Source organism: Carettochelys insculpta, chromosome 1, assembly GCF_033958435.1.
Source record: "Carettochelys insculpta isolate YL-2023 chromosome 1, ASM3395843v1, whole genome shotgun sequence".
NCBI classification, from domain to species: Eukaryota; Metazoa; Chordata; order Testudines; family Carettochelyidae; genus Carettochelys; species Carettochelys insculpta.
In genome coordinates this window covers 332655528-332670040 of record NC_134137.1, presented here as the reverse complement: position 1 = coordinate 332670040, position 14513 = coordinate 332655528, and the positions used below count along the sequence as shown (strand labels likewise).

The following is a 14513-nucleotide window of genomic DNA, read 5'->3' as shown; positions in this document are numbered from 1 at the left end:
ATATGATTTAGTTTGTTGTCCTTATTAGCAATTACCAAAGCATATGCCAGTTTGAGCCAGATTACTTCTGAGTGTCATCTCTAACTAGAAATGAATCAGCCTGACATTGGGAAGCTCCCAGCTGGTGGAAATTTTAAGAAATTGAAACCAATTATAGTGCTGGAGGCTGAGCAAGTGAGATCTAGAGCAGGTTTTTTTTGTTTTGTTTTGTTTTGTTTTTTTTAAATGGGGATTAACTTCTTTTCTTCCAAAACTGGTTTGTGCTTCAGTGGACTGCTTGCTTGGCAAACTACCTTATCAGAAATATAACTAAAAAAAAACCCAGAAAGAATAAATCAATTGGAATTTGGTCCTTCCACTGTTGGGAAAAGTAGTCCATAAAAGCTGATGATTTGTTACAGCAGAGCATAAAGTTCCATTTCAGAAAATAATTGGATGATCACAAGCATATGATACAGCAAAATTACCTAACTTCTTTGCAAATTACATCAGTTTGAAATCTCTGAAGGGAAAATGTTATTGTATTAAAAATTCAATACGTAATACATTGCTACTGAGTTCTTTTGCAACCCTGAGACTCTGATAATATTTTACTTTGGCGTACTTAATGCACAGCAATTTAGTCTTACCACTCCCTATTCAGAGAGTAGGTGTATCACCCATTTGGTGGTGATGAAACTGAACTAAAAGATTTGACCAAGACCACAGAGGAAATCTGTAATAGGTTTGGGAATAGAGTGCAGGCAACCTTGAATTAATTTTATGTGTGAGCCCTAAGACCTTCCTCCCAGCAGGATGTAGAACACTTTTTCCTTTTAACTTCTGACTTAAGCGCAGTAGTGCAGTGTTTATAGAGAGAGTTAAATTCTCCCTAGCACCACAAAATGAAAGTACAATTCTACATAGTACTGAAGGTATATTGTGGCTAGAAGGCTTTTAGGCCTGAAATAGGATAAGGGATGGTTTGGTGGCCGAGGCAATGGATTTAGATCTAGACTGAATTTGACTGACGGTCCGACTTTGGGTAATACGCTGAGTTTCTCTGCCTCAGCTGTACAGTGGGGATAATGCTTCCCTACCCAACAGAGATGTTGTCTGTTTCCCCATCTATAGAGTTTTGTTCAGTGCCCAATACCTAGAGTCTCAGAGTATCTTCCCCATAAAATCAGTAGAAATAGCAAAGTTTCTAGTGAACTTCATGGAGTTTCTGGTACTTTTTCCCTTTGGGGTAAAAACTCAGTTTGAGGTTATGTTAATGCATGTTTATAGGGTGCTCAGATACAGCAGCAAAGGAGGTTTACATATATACCTAGAGGGGTATTTTGAAGCATTAATTGAACCGAGTAGAAGCTTGCAAAGGATGTAGCAAGGCAATTAGTCCTTCATTGTCTTTTTTTTTCCTTAAAATAATATAAAGAACATTTAAAGAAGGTGTAGGTGGAAAGTTAAATCAGCATTCCATGAAATTCATGCTGTTCTAGGAACAAATAAACAAAACCAAAAAAATAAAAACCACACTAGCTTAAACCCTCAGCTGCGGCCAAGAAATATACATTGCAGCTTGGCAGGTGTGCCCCTTTAATTCTCGGACATCAAAGGAACCATAGTCATGCCACAGCAGGTTTGCCTTGTCAGACCCAAAGTCACCCCTCTATTTCTAGAGGGATTATTTCTCTGCCATAAAATATGCCTGGGGACACCTCACCATCCATATTCTGATAATATACATCTATCTGACAGAATTATCATATGAACTAGAGTCTGCCTTCTCTTCCTCCAGTAAATCAGAAACAGAAGAGGAGCTGACTTTGGTCATATCAGTACTATGCTCCTTTATTGAGACCACCACATACATAGCAGCATCCAACACTCCCACTACCTTGGAGCCATTGGTACCCCATACCATGACCACAGCCTTCCTCTGATCTGACCTATTGGTCATACTGAGGGCCCCACCAAAAAAAAAAGGTCTTACTGTGTATAAAAGATATACACAGAGCAAACTCATAAAGTTCACTCTCTTTGTCCATGAAAAAGAGATATGCACAACTGTGCCCCCCTCCATAACTTTGTTAAGTCCTATCTTCACAGTTCCCCTGATGCAAGAGTACAAAATTCAAAGTGGATTCCAGCACCAGGTTCATAGATCCTTGTCTTGAGCACAGGGATGTTGAGCCCCTTGGGTACCATAACAGCTTTCACTAGGCAACCTAGATTAATAAACATGTTTACGCTTCATATTTCTAACTTTGCGTACAAGAAGGCTGCATGTACACAGATAGAATATACACATTCAGGGGGTTACAAACGCTCGAATGAATAGGATACTTTCCCTGTTTTGCGTAAAGCATATTCAAGACTTATATAATCCTATTTAATCACATATTTCCATAAAAATAGGGGAGTATACTGTCACAATTGGAACAATGGGGCTCCTGCAGTGATTTGAAGGGCCCAGGGTTTCTGCCCACTGCTGTGGCACCTGAGAGTCCTGGGCCCTTGTAAATCAGCAGGCCCCAAGACAGCAGCCCCTTTTGATCCCCACTGTCAGTGGCCTTGCCAGTAAGATCCAGCAGTGCTTTAATGTCACTGCCCCTTTTCATCTAGGCAGGGCCACCGATGGGGGGAGCCCAAAGTCAGACATGGGCAGAATGATCCAGCAGCTGGTTCTTAATTGGTGCAGTGCACCAACCTACTTTCACCTGTGCTCTGATTCCAATGCCCTGATTCCTTGGAACTTACTCAGGCTATGATGCTTTTAGCAGGTACTCAGATCCATTGACATGTGAGAAACCCCTTAGTCCAGTTGTGTAGGTGCCACTGGAGATGGGGAGATTTTCCTCTTCATCTCCAGATGAAACAGTGACTGCATCATTGCCTTCTCTTCTGGGCGATGTCAGGCAATTTCAGGAACTCTTGCAGAATCATGAGGAAACTCCAGATTCCTCTGCAAAATATCCAGGACACAACTTCTTAATAATCTCCACACTGGGACCAGCTAGAATTACATTGAGCATTAATGATGCTGCTCTGGCCTAGAAGTGTAATAAATCCCTGCTACATGCACAGCTGCCCGCCCCCCGCCCCAAAATAACCAAAAAACATAGCTGTGGTCCTTCCAAGGGGCCCAAGTTCCCTTTTTCTCACACTCCAAACTTTCTGGGTATCCAGACAGCAATTGAACAAACCAAACAATATTATCCTTGATCCACACCAGTGGATGAGGAGGGCAATCATTTGGATCTTGTAGGGTGGAAGGTGTTTCTCTTGTCTAGCCTTCAGTTCAGGATCATAAACTATCAGGAATTCCTAGCCAAATGCAGCTTCTTCAAATTTACTATAATTCAGGAATTTATTGATAAGCTGCCACAACGTGATTGGGTTTCTTTTCTGGTGCTTCTTGATGAAGGAAATGTAGCAGCCAGAACAACCATGCAGTTGGTTGTAGATGCAGCAGATATCTGCTCCATAGCCACAACTGGGCATAGGGAGTCTTGGCTCCCTTTCTCTGGTTTACTGAGGAGGTACAGAACATGATTGAAAATCTCTCTTGTGATGAATCCCATCTTTTTAACCAAAAACCATATGAATTGCTGCATACCCTCAGGGATCCCAGAGCTGTCCTTTGCTCTCTCAGCATCTACACTCCTGCCCTAAAGTGCAAATACCACCATCCACCAAAAACTATAAGCCCCCCATGCTATCTCAGAGACCTGAGGTGCTCCCAAGAAAGTGCCAGAAAACTCATCGATCTCATTTCCCAGAATCCACTTTGCAGGCTTTGATATCACAGCTACAACCTCCAACCAAGAGGTATTTCTGAGATGACTCGAGCATCATCAAATGCTGTGTCTGACACGTCACAACCCTCCTATCACCTTTGGTGATTGTTTAGTATTCTTTTCCCATGCGTCAAATGTGATAACAACAGTCCATCTCAATCACCTCATTCACAAACTTGAGTTTAATGCGATCACACTGGCAGTGATTATCCCATCCTTGGAGAAAGCATGTGGTTTACAGCTCTCAGTGTGAAGGACATCTTCAGAGATTCACGGTGGGCACCTACCAGTACAGGATGCTCCCCATCCAAATAGTCACTGCTCCCAGGTCTTTACTGAACTTTTTCTGTACTAGCAGCCTTTGTCAGACATTATGGGATCCTCATGCTTCCATGGCTCAACAATTGGTTTCTGGCTGTGTGGTCCAGGCAAGTAACATAAGCTTCATCTTCCATTCTGTTCAACCGTTTTTCTGTCAAAGTCAGATCAACATTCAGAAATGAATCTTGGATGCCAAATAGTCATAGGGGCTGATATTAATTCAGATACAGGACAAGCCTACTTGCCAAAAAACATGTTTCAAGCAATCAGGAACATCATAACTCTCATTGTCCGTGTCTACACTAGCCAAAAACCTTGCATTTCGAAGTTTACTAATGAAGCGCTGAAATACATATTCAGCACCTCATTAGCATGTGGGCGTCCGCGGCACTTTGAAATTGACACGGCTCGTCCAGACGGGGCTCCTTTTTGAAAGGATCCTGGCTACTTCGAAGTCCCCTTATTCCCATCTGCTCATAGGAGTAAGGGGACTTCAAAGTAGCTGGGGTCCTTTCAAAAAGGAGCCCCGTCTGGACAAGCCGCGCAATGGCGAGCCGCGTCAATTTCAAAGTGCCGCGGCCGCCCTCATGCTAATGAGGCACTAAATATGTATTTCAGCGCTTCATTAGTAAACTTCAGAATGGCCATTTGCATGGCCATTTCAAAGTTTTTGGCTAGTGTAGATGCAGCCCTTCAGTGGTGGACAGACTCACGTGCACATATGTGTGGGGGCTCTCTTCCTTCCTTCTTCCCTAGAAAAGACCATCATCACTAATACATCCCTAGCAGGCTACCACATGGACAATCACATGATACAGAACATGGTTTCCCCAAGAATCCAGGACGTATATAAATACTCTAGAACTCTGAGCTGTGTGGTAATCTTTCCCTTTTGATGCCATACTTGCCAATGGAAGAGAAAAAGTACCTAGAAAGGTAAGAGACACATCAGATGCACAGAAAGAACAAGCACTGAGTTGCAAAACAGAACTCCAGCAGCAGAACTGTGGAACATGTATCTATCGGTGTGTAGCTTGAAGGATGGCTTAAAAAAGGATAGCTAAAAATAGAGTATGGGATCTCCAGCAGCAAACCAAAAGGCAAGCTCTCCTTACACTTCCCGTAAGTCCAAGGGGTAAACATCACCATTGAAGTATTCTGTCCCTTCAGTAGGAAAGTCAAGGATGCCATTGAGCATTGATTCCTCAGCACTTGGAATACCAAGCTCCAGCTCATCAGATAATGTGGAGGCCTGTAGCCAGACAAAGTCTCCCCACTTACAAGCCAGCTTGCTCGCTGCCCCCCCCCACTGAGGAGCACACAGGGCATGGAAACGGCTGCTGACAGCACAGTCTTTGATGCCCCTCATTGAGGCCTAGATGTGCTAGCTTATCGTGACCCTGAGAAACAGAAAGTACAGATAGAAGGCTAACAGGCCAAACTGTCAACAAGGGAGGGGGGGACCTCAGGAAATCACCCCAGCTGGCATTGATGGATATGATGACCACACAGCCATCCCAGAAGAGGAAGTCTCCGCCCACACAAAAAGAATGTCCTGTACTCCTAAATTGCTTATCTCCTGTCTTACAAGTGCAAATTAAGTAAGAATTGCCCTTGTAACAAACTGGCGTCACAAAAGACAGACCAGTACGATCTGGCACCTTAGATAAGAAAAAGAATACGTAACCCAAAAAGGAGTGTAAAAGGTGGGCCCAGCAGAACTCTAACTTTGAGTGCATTCCACCAACTGCCTGCTGGTCGGGTCAGGTGATTGCCTCCCGAGGTCCGCAACTGGGGACGCCCAACCTCGTATTCGTCTTTCCGCAGAATTGAGTGACCGATCCGGCTTGGCTACGCTGGTATCGAGAGATGCAGAGAGGGTAAGATATACCCATGCAAGGTCTCCTTTCTTTTTGTGCACAGTTAAAGAATTAGAGCTCTGTAACTAGATGTCGTTGTATCAAGATATCATTGTGTTAGATGGTAACGGATATCTTTGTATTGGATTGTAACATAACCTGTTAACACCTGTACTTTACTAGCATATAAGAAGTAGACAATAGCCTTTTGTAACCACACGCTTATAACTGTAGCTTAATAAACTTGCAACCAGTTAAGATCTAAGCCTGACTGCTGCTACCCTTTTGTCAGTGCAACACAGCTGGCACAATAAAAAGAACTTTAACCGTTTGGTTACCACAGCCTGGCCATAGGCGAGAGTGCTAAGAGCTCCCTGCTCTAACAGTAAAAAACTGGGTTGTTTAGGACCCAAGGGAATACCTCACCGTACATTACCCAGCCACCGGCTAACAAGGCCCTGTACTAGAAGCAATTTTAGGGTAGACCCAGAGCGAGAGCAGCTCCTGAATGTGCAGCCGGCATATCCCCTGGTCTTCAGTGAGACTACCAGGAATCCCACAGGACCAGATCTAAGACAGTGCTCTTAGTCTAGGATAGCCAGTGTAGGCATTCGTGGAGCAGTTAGAATGCTTTTTTGTGCTGAAGTCTGTGTGCGTTCAGGAAAATGCATTCTGAAAGCTGGTACCTTGTACAGTGAGGTCTCTGGCACATCTTGATATTCAGCTTGAGTACGGATGGCAAAATTCATCCTTGCATGATTAAAAACAATAAATAATAAAAATTAGTTTTGGAAAAGAGTTTGCCTTCATTAGCTGCTAGTCTCTGTTGAACTGCATTGTAATATATAATGTAATGTTGCTAATATAATAATATTACTTTTAATGAGAACATAAATTATAAATGTAGCTCTGTAGGCTCATTAAATATTCTGTTTTGTTATTTTATAGTTTTTAAGTTTAATTCCCCAGTTCTCTAACAGTATGTGCATGAGTTAGCAGTGTGACAAAAAACATAATGGGGGATTTTAATGAAGATTTGTGCAAGGAAGCTAGCTAGAAATGCAGCTGTCCAGCTATACTGTGCACTCGGGAGTTATTGCTGTTATGAATTAGTTTGTCATCTCTCTATTGTAACACTATAATTTTATTGTCTTACTGTCAGTTGCTTAAATATTTTAAATGACAGTGTATTTCATATTTTTTTTTAAATCTGGAGCTCAATTCTCACTATAGTTTTGAAGGTAGATCACAGTTTAGGCCTCTATTTCTTTTGAGTGTTTTCCTTTTAACGAAGACCACCTACTGAATTGATCTTGTTCTTTATTTAAGCAAAGGAGTTCGTAACCTTATGTGGCCGTGATTTGATATTTATATGGTTCAGAAACATAGTTGACTATGCGTGCATGCATATCATAAACTGGATGTCTGTCCTCCTACTAAATTTTGGTACCTGGATACATGTTTTATGTTGTTACAGTTGGCCTGATTTTTTCTATCAAAGCTGTATTATAGCATGGTTTGTAATAAGTATGTAAGCTTATTGATCATAAATTGGAAAAAATTGGAAGGATTAGAGAGTCATTCCAAGGAACTGTTTTGAGAACATCTCTATTTTACTTTTTAACCAATGATGTGGTGTAAGTGCACTATGTTAAGGTTGGGCAGAACATGCATTTTTCTCTTCCTCTGTACACTTCCTTAGCATGGCACCACTTATTTCTTGTGAAAGATGGGAGAGAAATGTATATCCTGTCCTTAGGCCCTACCATATATATCCCAGCAGCATCTAGCAATTATTTCTGCACTGGGAAGTTAGAATAGAGTATTAGCGGGTTTCAGGGTCCAAATTAAGAATCTGCAAACTGTTCTTTTTTTTAAGTACCATCTGTTCTGCGGTAATATCAAAGACAGATGGATATCATCACTGCCTCTAATGCTGAGGGCTAGTTTGTCTTTCTGCTTGATGCAGTTTCTGCCACAGCCAATCAGCTATAATAGGAGGAGAAAGGAGAGATAAGAAAATGGCTCTCATAATAGTTATACTATCACTAGTCTCATCTCACTTCTTTTTTAAAAAGACTTATATTTTGGAAGGGATCTGATTTGGCCTAAGCTGCATGCTTTAGCATCTACCTTCTGTGCTCTTTATGCTGGGAGTTCTTTATCTTCATTTCCACAAAGAATTACAGCACAACTACACCAGACTTTATGAATAATTATTGCTACCCAGACATCATCTTACAAAAGAAATAAGCTGCAGTACAAATTGCAGAAATAATAATTGGCTGATCGTTATTTTTCTCCAATAAAGAAGGGAAGAAACTTTCAGCATTAAATCAGCTGATTGGATAGAAGACTAACAAAACAACGGAATCTGTGACAGGACAAAAACCTCAGGTGGTATTTTACAAAAACAGCACATGTATTTGATTGGGATTTTGAAAGGCCAGTTAAAGGTTTTAGATGCTTTGAAAAGCTTGAGTGGCTAATGAAGGTAGTTGTGCAAAAAGGCCTGTAAGGCAAACAGTAAATTTTATATCAGTCCTCGAAGTAGGCCGATGTCCTTCCAAACAGCAATTTAAGGGTCTCCAGACACACCTACTTCACTGCTTATTGGTTACACTAAACTCATGATTATTCAGTGTATTTAATTTAGTTTCGAAAATAATGTAACTTAAAAGTGCCTGAGGTGTGGCAACTTTTGCTAATGGGTCTGCTGAGCTTCTGGGGATGAGAGGAGGGAGAAATGATCCATATAGTCTAGTGAAAATTAAGAGGAAGAAAGAGAGAAGAAGAAGAAGAATGGTACTGAACATGTGCGGGTGTAATTTGGCCTAGTTCTGCTGAAATCAGCTCAGAATCTGGTTCGACAAGTATAGTCGGTATTAGGGAGTGGGAGTTTAGAACCAGTCCTCATGTGTCGCAGTCTACCTTCAAATTTAGTACTTCAAAAATAGGTGGACATTCTTTTATAAAACCATCCAGAGAAACATGATGCTAGGCTGCAGACAAGCACGAGACACTTCCACCCAAAAATGATTGGAGAATAAAATGAGCAGCCGAAAACAGACGTTTTAAAAGGGAAATGTCTTTTGACCTCAGCTCCATTTAGTAATGTTGGACTAAACATGAATGTGTGTGTTGGTTGTTTTATTCCAGCCCTAATGCTGAATCTTTTGTGTTTATCACCTCAGGGATCTACTTTCTCCCTGATTTAAACATACATCTCTCCAACCCCAGTTTACAGCTGTCATCCTTCCACAGGGGCTCCCTCTACATAACCAAGGAAGGAACAAGAATGTATTATCTCCTACTAGGCCAGTGATTTGGATTTAGAGAATGAGAATAACATTTAGCTCTTCTGAATGACAGTGCAAAGCTCTACTATTGCCTTTGTGAGATATGTTAAGGATTTTTTTTTTTGGAGCAATTCACTGTTCTATTTTTTAAATTTATTTGAAATAAAAGCAGCTTTTGTTAGAGTGTTGGTTTCTAACTGGTTAATAAAGCTAAAACTGTAACTGTTCCCCAGGCCATGCAAATTTATCCTTTTCCTGTAGCAGTCAGGCCTCCAGAAGGTACAAAATGCCATAAACAGTAAAAATTCACTGTTTTGCTCATATTTGATGCTCTTGGTTCTCACAAGGGATGTGCTTATTCTCAAAAAATACTTTCTTTTTTCACAGGATGGGATACGTCCTCTCAGCAGCAGTCACGCAGTGGAATGCACCAATAGTAAATCAAAGACTGAGTTGGGTGTTTCAAGACTTAAATCTTTTCTTCCTGTTCCCAGAAGTAAAGTCACACAGCCTTCTCAGTATGCAAAAAAGCAGCAGCAGTAATACAAGGCAAATAGAGGCAGATAATAACTCAAAAAAAAAAGAATTGGAACTTGCACAAAAAATACAAATAAAAATCTAACAAATAGACCTACCTAGCATACTGTTTTCAGTGTTCACATAATCTCTGTATTAAAGAGCAAAGAACTCAAATATGTAAATATTTTTCTATTATATGGATTTCCCTGTAATATGTGTATGGGACCACAGTTTAATTTGTATGTAAATAAGATGTTCATAATGAAAATATTTTATTGCTTTAATCTGGAAATTATATTGATTTAAACTTAGTAGTGGGAAGTTATGCCAACCTCATGAATGGGTTTTCTAATATGGAAATTACTATTACTTAAATGATTTTATTCAGGGGTATCACCACGGAGAATTGTGTGTGTTCGTATGTGTGTATATTTACAGTATATAAATATAATCTATGAAATGTGTTACATACCGATGAGTTGCACAATATGTACAGAACTGGCTTAACGCTAATGTACATGCATTTTAAAGACTGAACATGTTTTTATCTTCACTTAATGAAAAGTGAATGGAATGTGGCAATAATTAAAATGAATAGAAATATAGGTCACTTACTTTCAGCTATAAGCCATATTAAATATTTTGATTACCCCTCAGTCTGCCTGCTTGAAACGTGCTTTTGTTTTTCTCATGTTTAGTGTAGGCTTCATATGTTTGAACTCTTACAAGTTTGCATTATGGCTCCTCTGTTTAAAAATGAAAAGGGAGAAAAATTATAATTCAATAAATCAGTTATTTCACACAACTTCACACTCTTAGGATAGTAGAAAATTTGCTCCTCTAAGAACTGAAGTTTTTAAGTATATCATGTAAAACTTTTCTACTCTTCCAATGGCATTTGAAAAAAATTAATCCAGGAAACTATGATGTTTTGTCAAAATAAAACTTACTGAAAGAATTGCAGCTCAAACATAATTGCATGATCATCGAGAGATAATGCATCAGCAATAACATGAATTACCATGCAATTACCAATTTTTGTTGTGGATTTACTGTGTAGTTGCTGTGAAATGACATTTGAACTGCAGTTAACCTGACTCTTTAATCTCAACTAGAGACTTAAATTACTTCCCCATTACAGGAACTGTGTATATTTGAAGGAAGTATTCCACCCACCCACCTTCTTTATGGTGGCCACAATTTGTTTGTGAAAGGAATAATGTGGATACAGTCACTGTCTCATTACCTTATTATCTAGTTGGAGGGGGAGAATACAAGGCTTCCTTAACAGTGCCACTTGGTGTGAATTACTCCAAGGTTGCTCTGAGAGAGAGATGGGCAATATGCGTTTCCCCACATCTTCCAAAGGAGCACTTTTCAAGTTCATTTGGAAGGGCCTAGGGTTACAAGAATAAACTCCCAGCATGTCACCAAGTAAGGCAGCCACCCCCAAGTTCCTGTCAATAAAACTTTTGTACTGTTTTATGTCTGCCTGTCTGTCTCGGTATCTGTGTGAATTTCGAAGCATTACATGGCTGATTTTGTAGTTATCATCTATAAAATGTGTTCTGGGAGGAAATGCATAACTTTAAGCATTGTTTATTTACAACCTGTGAAGGCGTGTGTCCCCCCAGAGAAGTCCTCAAAGGTTAAGACAGCCAAGTGGGCCAATCAGCTGCCTAGGCTGCATCTGAAGGAGAAGCCAGGGAGCAAGGGTTAATGACATGAGGCTCAGTTGGATAGGAACAAGAAGGGCTTGTATAAAACCCAGGAGCTGAAAGCAAGAAGGGACTCCAGGGAAGCAACCTGCTGTCACTATCCGAGAGCAGGGATGTACGTTTTGGGCTATAGAAGCAAGTAACATACAGTCACCCCTTGGGAGGAGGAAGTTGGGTGGCTAGCAAAGCCAGAGAAAATGGACTGCCAGAGAGATGGAAATGGCTCATGGAAAGCAGCAAGGCATAAGATACAATAATCCCTCAAAATGCGTGATTTCATGAGTTAAGTGCAACTCAAAATCCTGCTCCTCCAGGCCTGGCTGCAACCTCCCCACCTCCCATGGCCTGGCTTACCACCCTTGCACAGCTCTGGCTCACCCCCTGCCCCTGCACAGCTCCAGCTCACCACCCCCTCCCTAGTTCAACCTCCCACCCTGGCCCTGGTTCAAACCTCCGTGCGTGCAGCTCCGGCCCAACTCACCTCCTCCTTCCCCCCTGCAGCCCTAACCCACCCCAGGCTTAATCCATCCTCCCCCCCGCAGCTATCCCCCCAGCCCAGGAGTTACCTTGCAAAAGGAGCTTCTTCCAAGCTTCAGCTCAAAGTGGTAGGACTCTAGTTTGGGGCTGGAGGTGGCACCATCTTCTAGCCCCAGCCAGGTGTGGGTGGTTATAGGGGAGTCAGTCATCAGCGGCAGCAAGAAGCCGTGGGCATCAGTGAAGAAGACAGGAGAGGAAGAGGCAGCAGCTCTCACTGCCTCCCCACAGTCTCATCCAAGAAGCCTTGTCCTAAGCATGGCTAGACCAGCCAGCAGAGCAGAGAGTGCAGCAGTGAGAGCATCCTGCCATAGCATCTTGCAAAAGGCACAGGGCCTGTAGGGCCAGTGTGACTCTGACATTAGAGCCAAGCACATGATACTGAAGCTTTTCAGCCAGGGGCTGGCTTGATCAGGGGAGCTGGGAAGTTTTGGATTTATCCCTGAGGTTTCCTTGATAGCTGGTGATGGTCCAGCTAGCAGATTTCCATGGGATGAGGAGGAGTGTCCCGCATTTGGGGAGGTGGGTTTGGCTATGCCTTGACTGAAGAATGGGGAAGATACAGGAGGCTCAGTGTGGGATCCTTGTTTACCCTGATAGAGTGAATGTCTATTGAGTTATAGGAGCACTTGTAGCAGAGCTTTCCACTTGAGTTGTGAGCTCTCCACATACAGCACTACTTCATTGGTGGTTGCCTCTTTCTTTTTCCTTTTATTCTCTGAGCTCCAGCTTCCCTCCAGGAAGAACAGTGGTCAACTTTATACCGTCATAATCCAAAGTCGGAGTGACTGTTCCCCCCAGATGAGTTTGGAAAAACCTCAGGGAGCATGTGATGGCCACCACTGGCATGCAGTCAGAGAGAAGGTGAACCTGATAGCAGATAATGCAATGGCCAGGTGAGGCCGGGTTTGATTTGACTATAGCTAGAGCAATTTAACTGCTCAAAGAACATCCTCATTGCTTCAACATTCTCAAGTACCTCAAGCCGCTTGATAATATGGCATCTGATACAGAGACAAGTTGAAGTGTTTGTTTCCAGCATTAGCAAACTACAAGGAGGACTACAGAGCCATACAGAAGTTCCTTTGCCATCTTACATGTGGGGACAAACAAAAGGAAGGGCCTCTCTTATTCCAAGGACCTAAAACAGCAGAGTGAAGAGGTTTTTAAGTCCCAGTGTCACAAAGTCCTGGCTGGGATGATTAGATGGGGTTGATCCTGCTTTACGCAGGGGGCTGGACTCGGTGACCTCTTGAGGTCTCTTCCAGCCTTAGGATTCTATGATTCTATGAAGCCCAGATCAGGAACTGTTACTATGACTGAAATGTGACCAGCCTGGGTCCAGAAATAGGCCTACGGAGAAGGATATCCAACTTCTCAGATACCTAAATCCAATTCATGTCATGTAACGGGGCAGAGGCGGGTATGTGCTCCATTCTTCTCCATATCTCCTTCCCACTTCAAGAAGGAAGACCCTGCATCTCATAGGGCTAGGTCGGGAGTAGAACATCAGGACCCTACACTTCATGGTAAGAGTGAGACCTGCAGGAATCTAGACTGTCTTAGACCTTGGGGGGCTGAACAAGAGATTAAAAACATAGAAAGTCATGATGACAGCTCAAGCTTTCAACATTGCTGCAGTCTGAGAGTATGTCTACGCAACAAAGTTATTTTGAAATAATGGCCATTATTATGAAATAACTTTGAGTGTCTACACGATGCAACCACTATTTTGAAATAATTTCTAAACAGTGGACAGCTTATTTCAAGATTAGTAAACTTCATTGTATAAGGAATAGTGCCTATTTCAAAATAGGTATTTTGAAATGGGTATTTTTTTCAGACGGGGAGTAGGGGCTTCTTCGAAATAAGCTACAGTGCAGCCACTGGTTCTGTTTCAAAATAGGCTCTATTGTGTCTGGGTGCTCTATTTCAAAAAGCACTCAGCTATTTCAAAATGCATTTTGTGTGTGGCAGCATTATTTTGAAATAAGCTCTTCTGGAAAATTGCTTCTGGAATAGCATATTTTGAAATAACACTGCTGTGTAGGCATACCCTGAGAGACCTGCTAGGGGATCGTCTGTAAATTCTAATAAGAAATTGCTCATAAGTTCAAGAGTTGGTCTATCAGAATCACTAGCGTCAATACAAGCCATCTACGTCTACGCTAAGGAAGGGGCATGGTAATGAACCTGTCGTGAAGATGCTAATGAAGTGCTGCTAAGAATATGCAGCGCCTCATTATCATAATCTGTGAAATGGAAATAATAACATTTTCTTACCTGCTGACAGTGCCGAGAGGACAAATACATTGGCGACTATGAGGGGTCACTTGCAGTTCATATTTTTTTGTACATTCCTAATGAAACATGTTTCTGTGACAGTCACATAAGCACTAGCTCTTGTGCTCTAGTCTAGCTTCAGCTTTTGATAGGGCTGTTTAAAGGCAAGTGCTCAGACAAGGAGCATCATTCTTCTGT

General features: G+C 41.8%; 1 protein-coding gene across 3 annotated transcripts in view; it reads left to right on the top strand.

Annotated features, from left to right (window-relative positions):
• The window catches only part of CTTNBP2 (cortactin binding protein 2), a 171494-nt gene extending 160148 nt beyond the window's left edge, over positions 1-11346 (top strand). For 2 of the 3 annotated variants that reach the window (XM_075014950.1, XM_075014941.1), the window contains exon 23: positions 9649-11346. In XM_075014950.1, the coding sequence (XP_074871051.1) occupies positions 9649-9804 (156 nt within the window). In that variant the 3' untranslated portion in view covers positions 9805-11346. Of the gene's footprint in view, positions 1-5930; positions 5984-9648 lie in introns of all 3 variants that reach the window. The other variant, XM_075014960.1, reaches the window with a different exon arrangement.
• The last annotated feature ends 3167 nt before the right edge of the window (positions 11347-14513 follow it).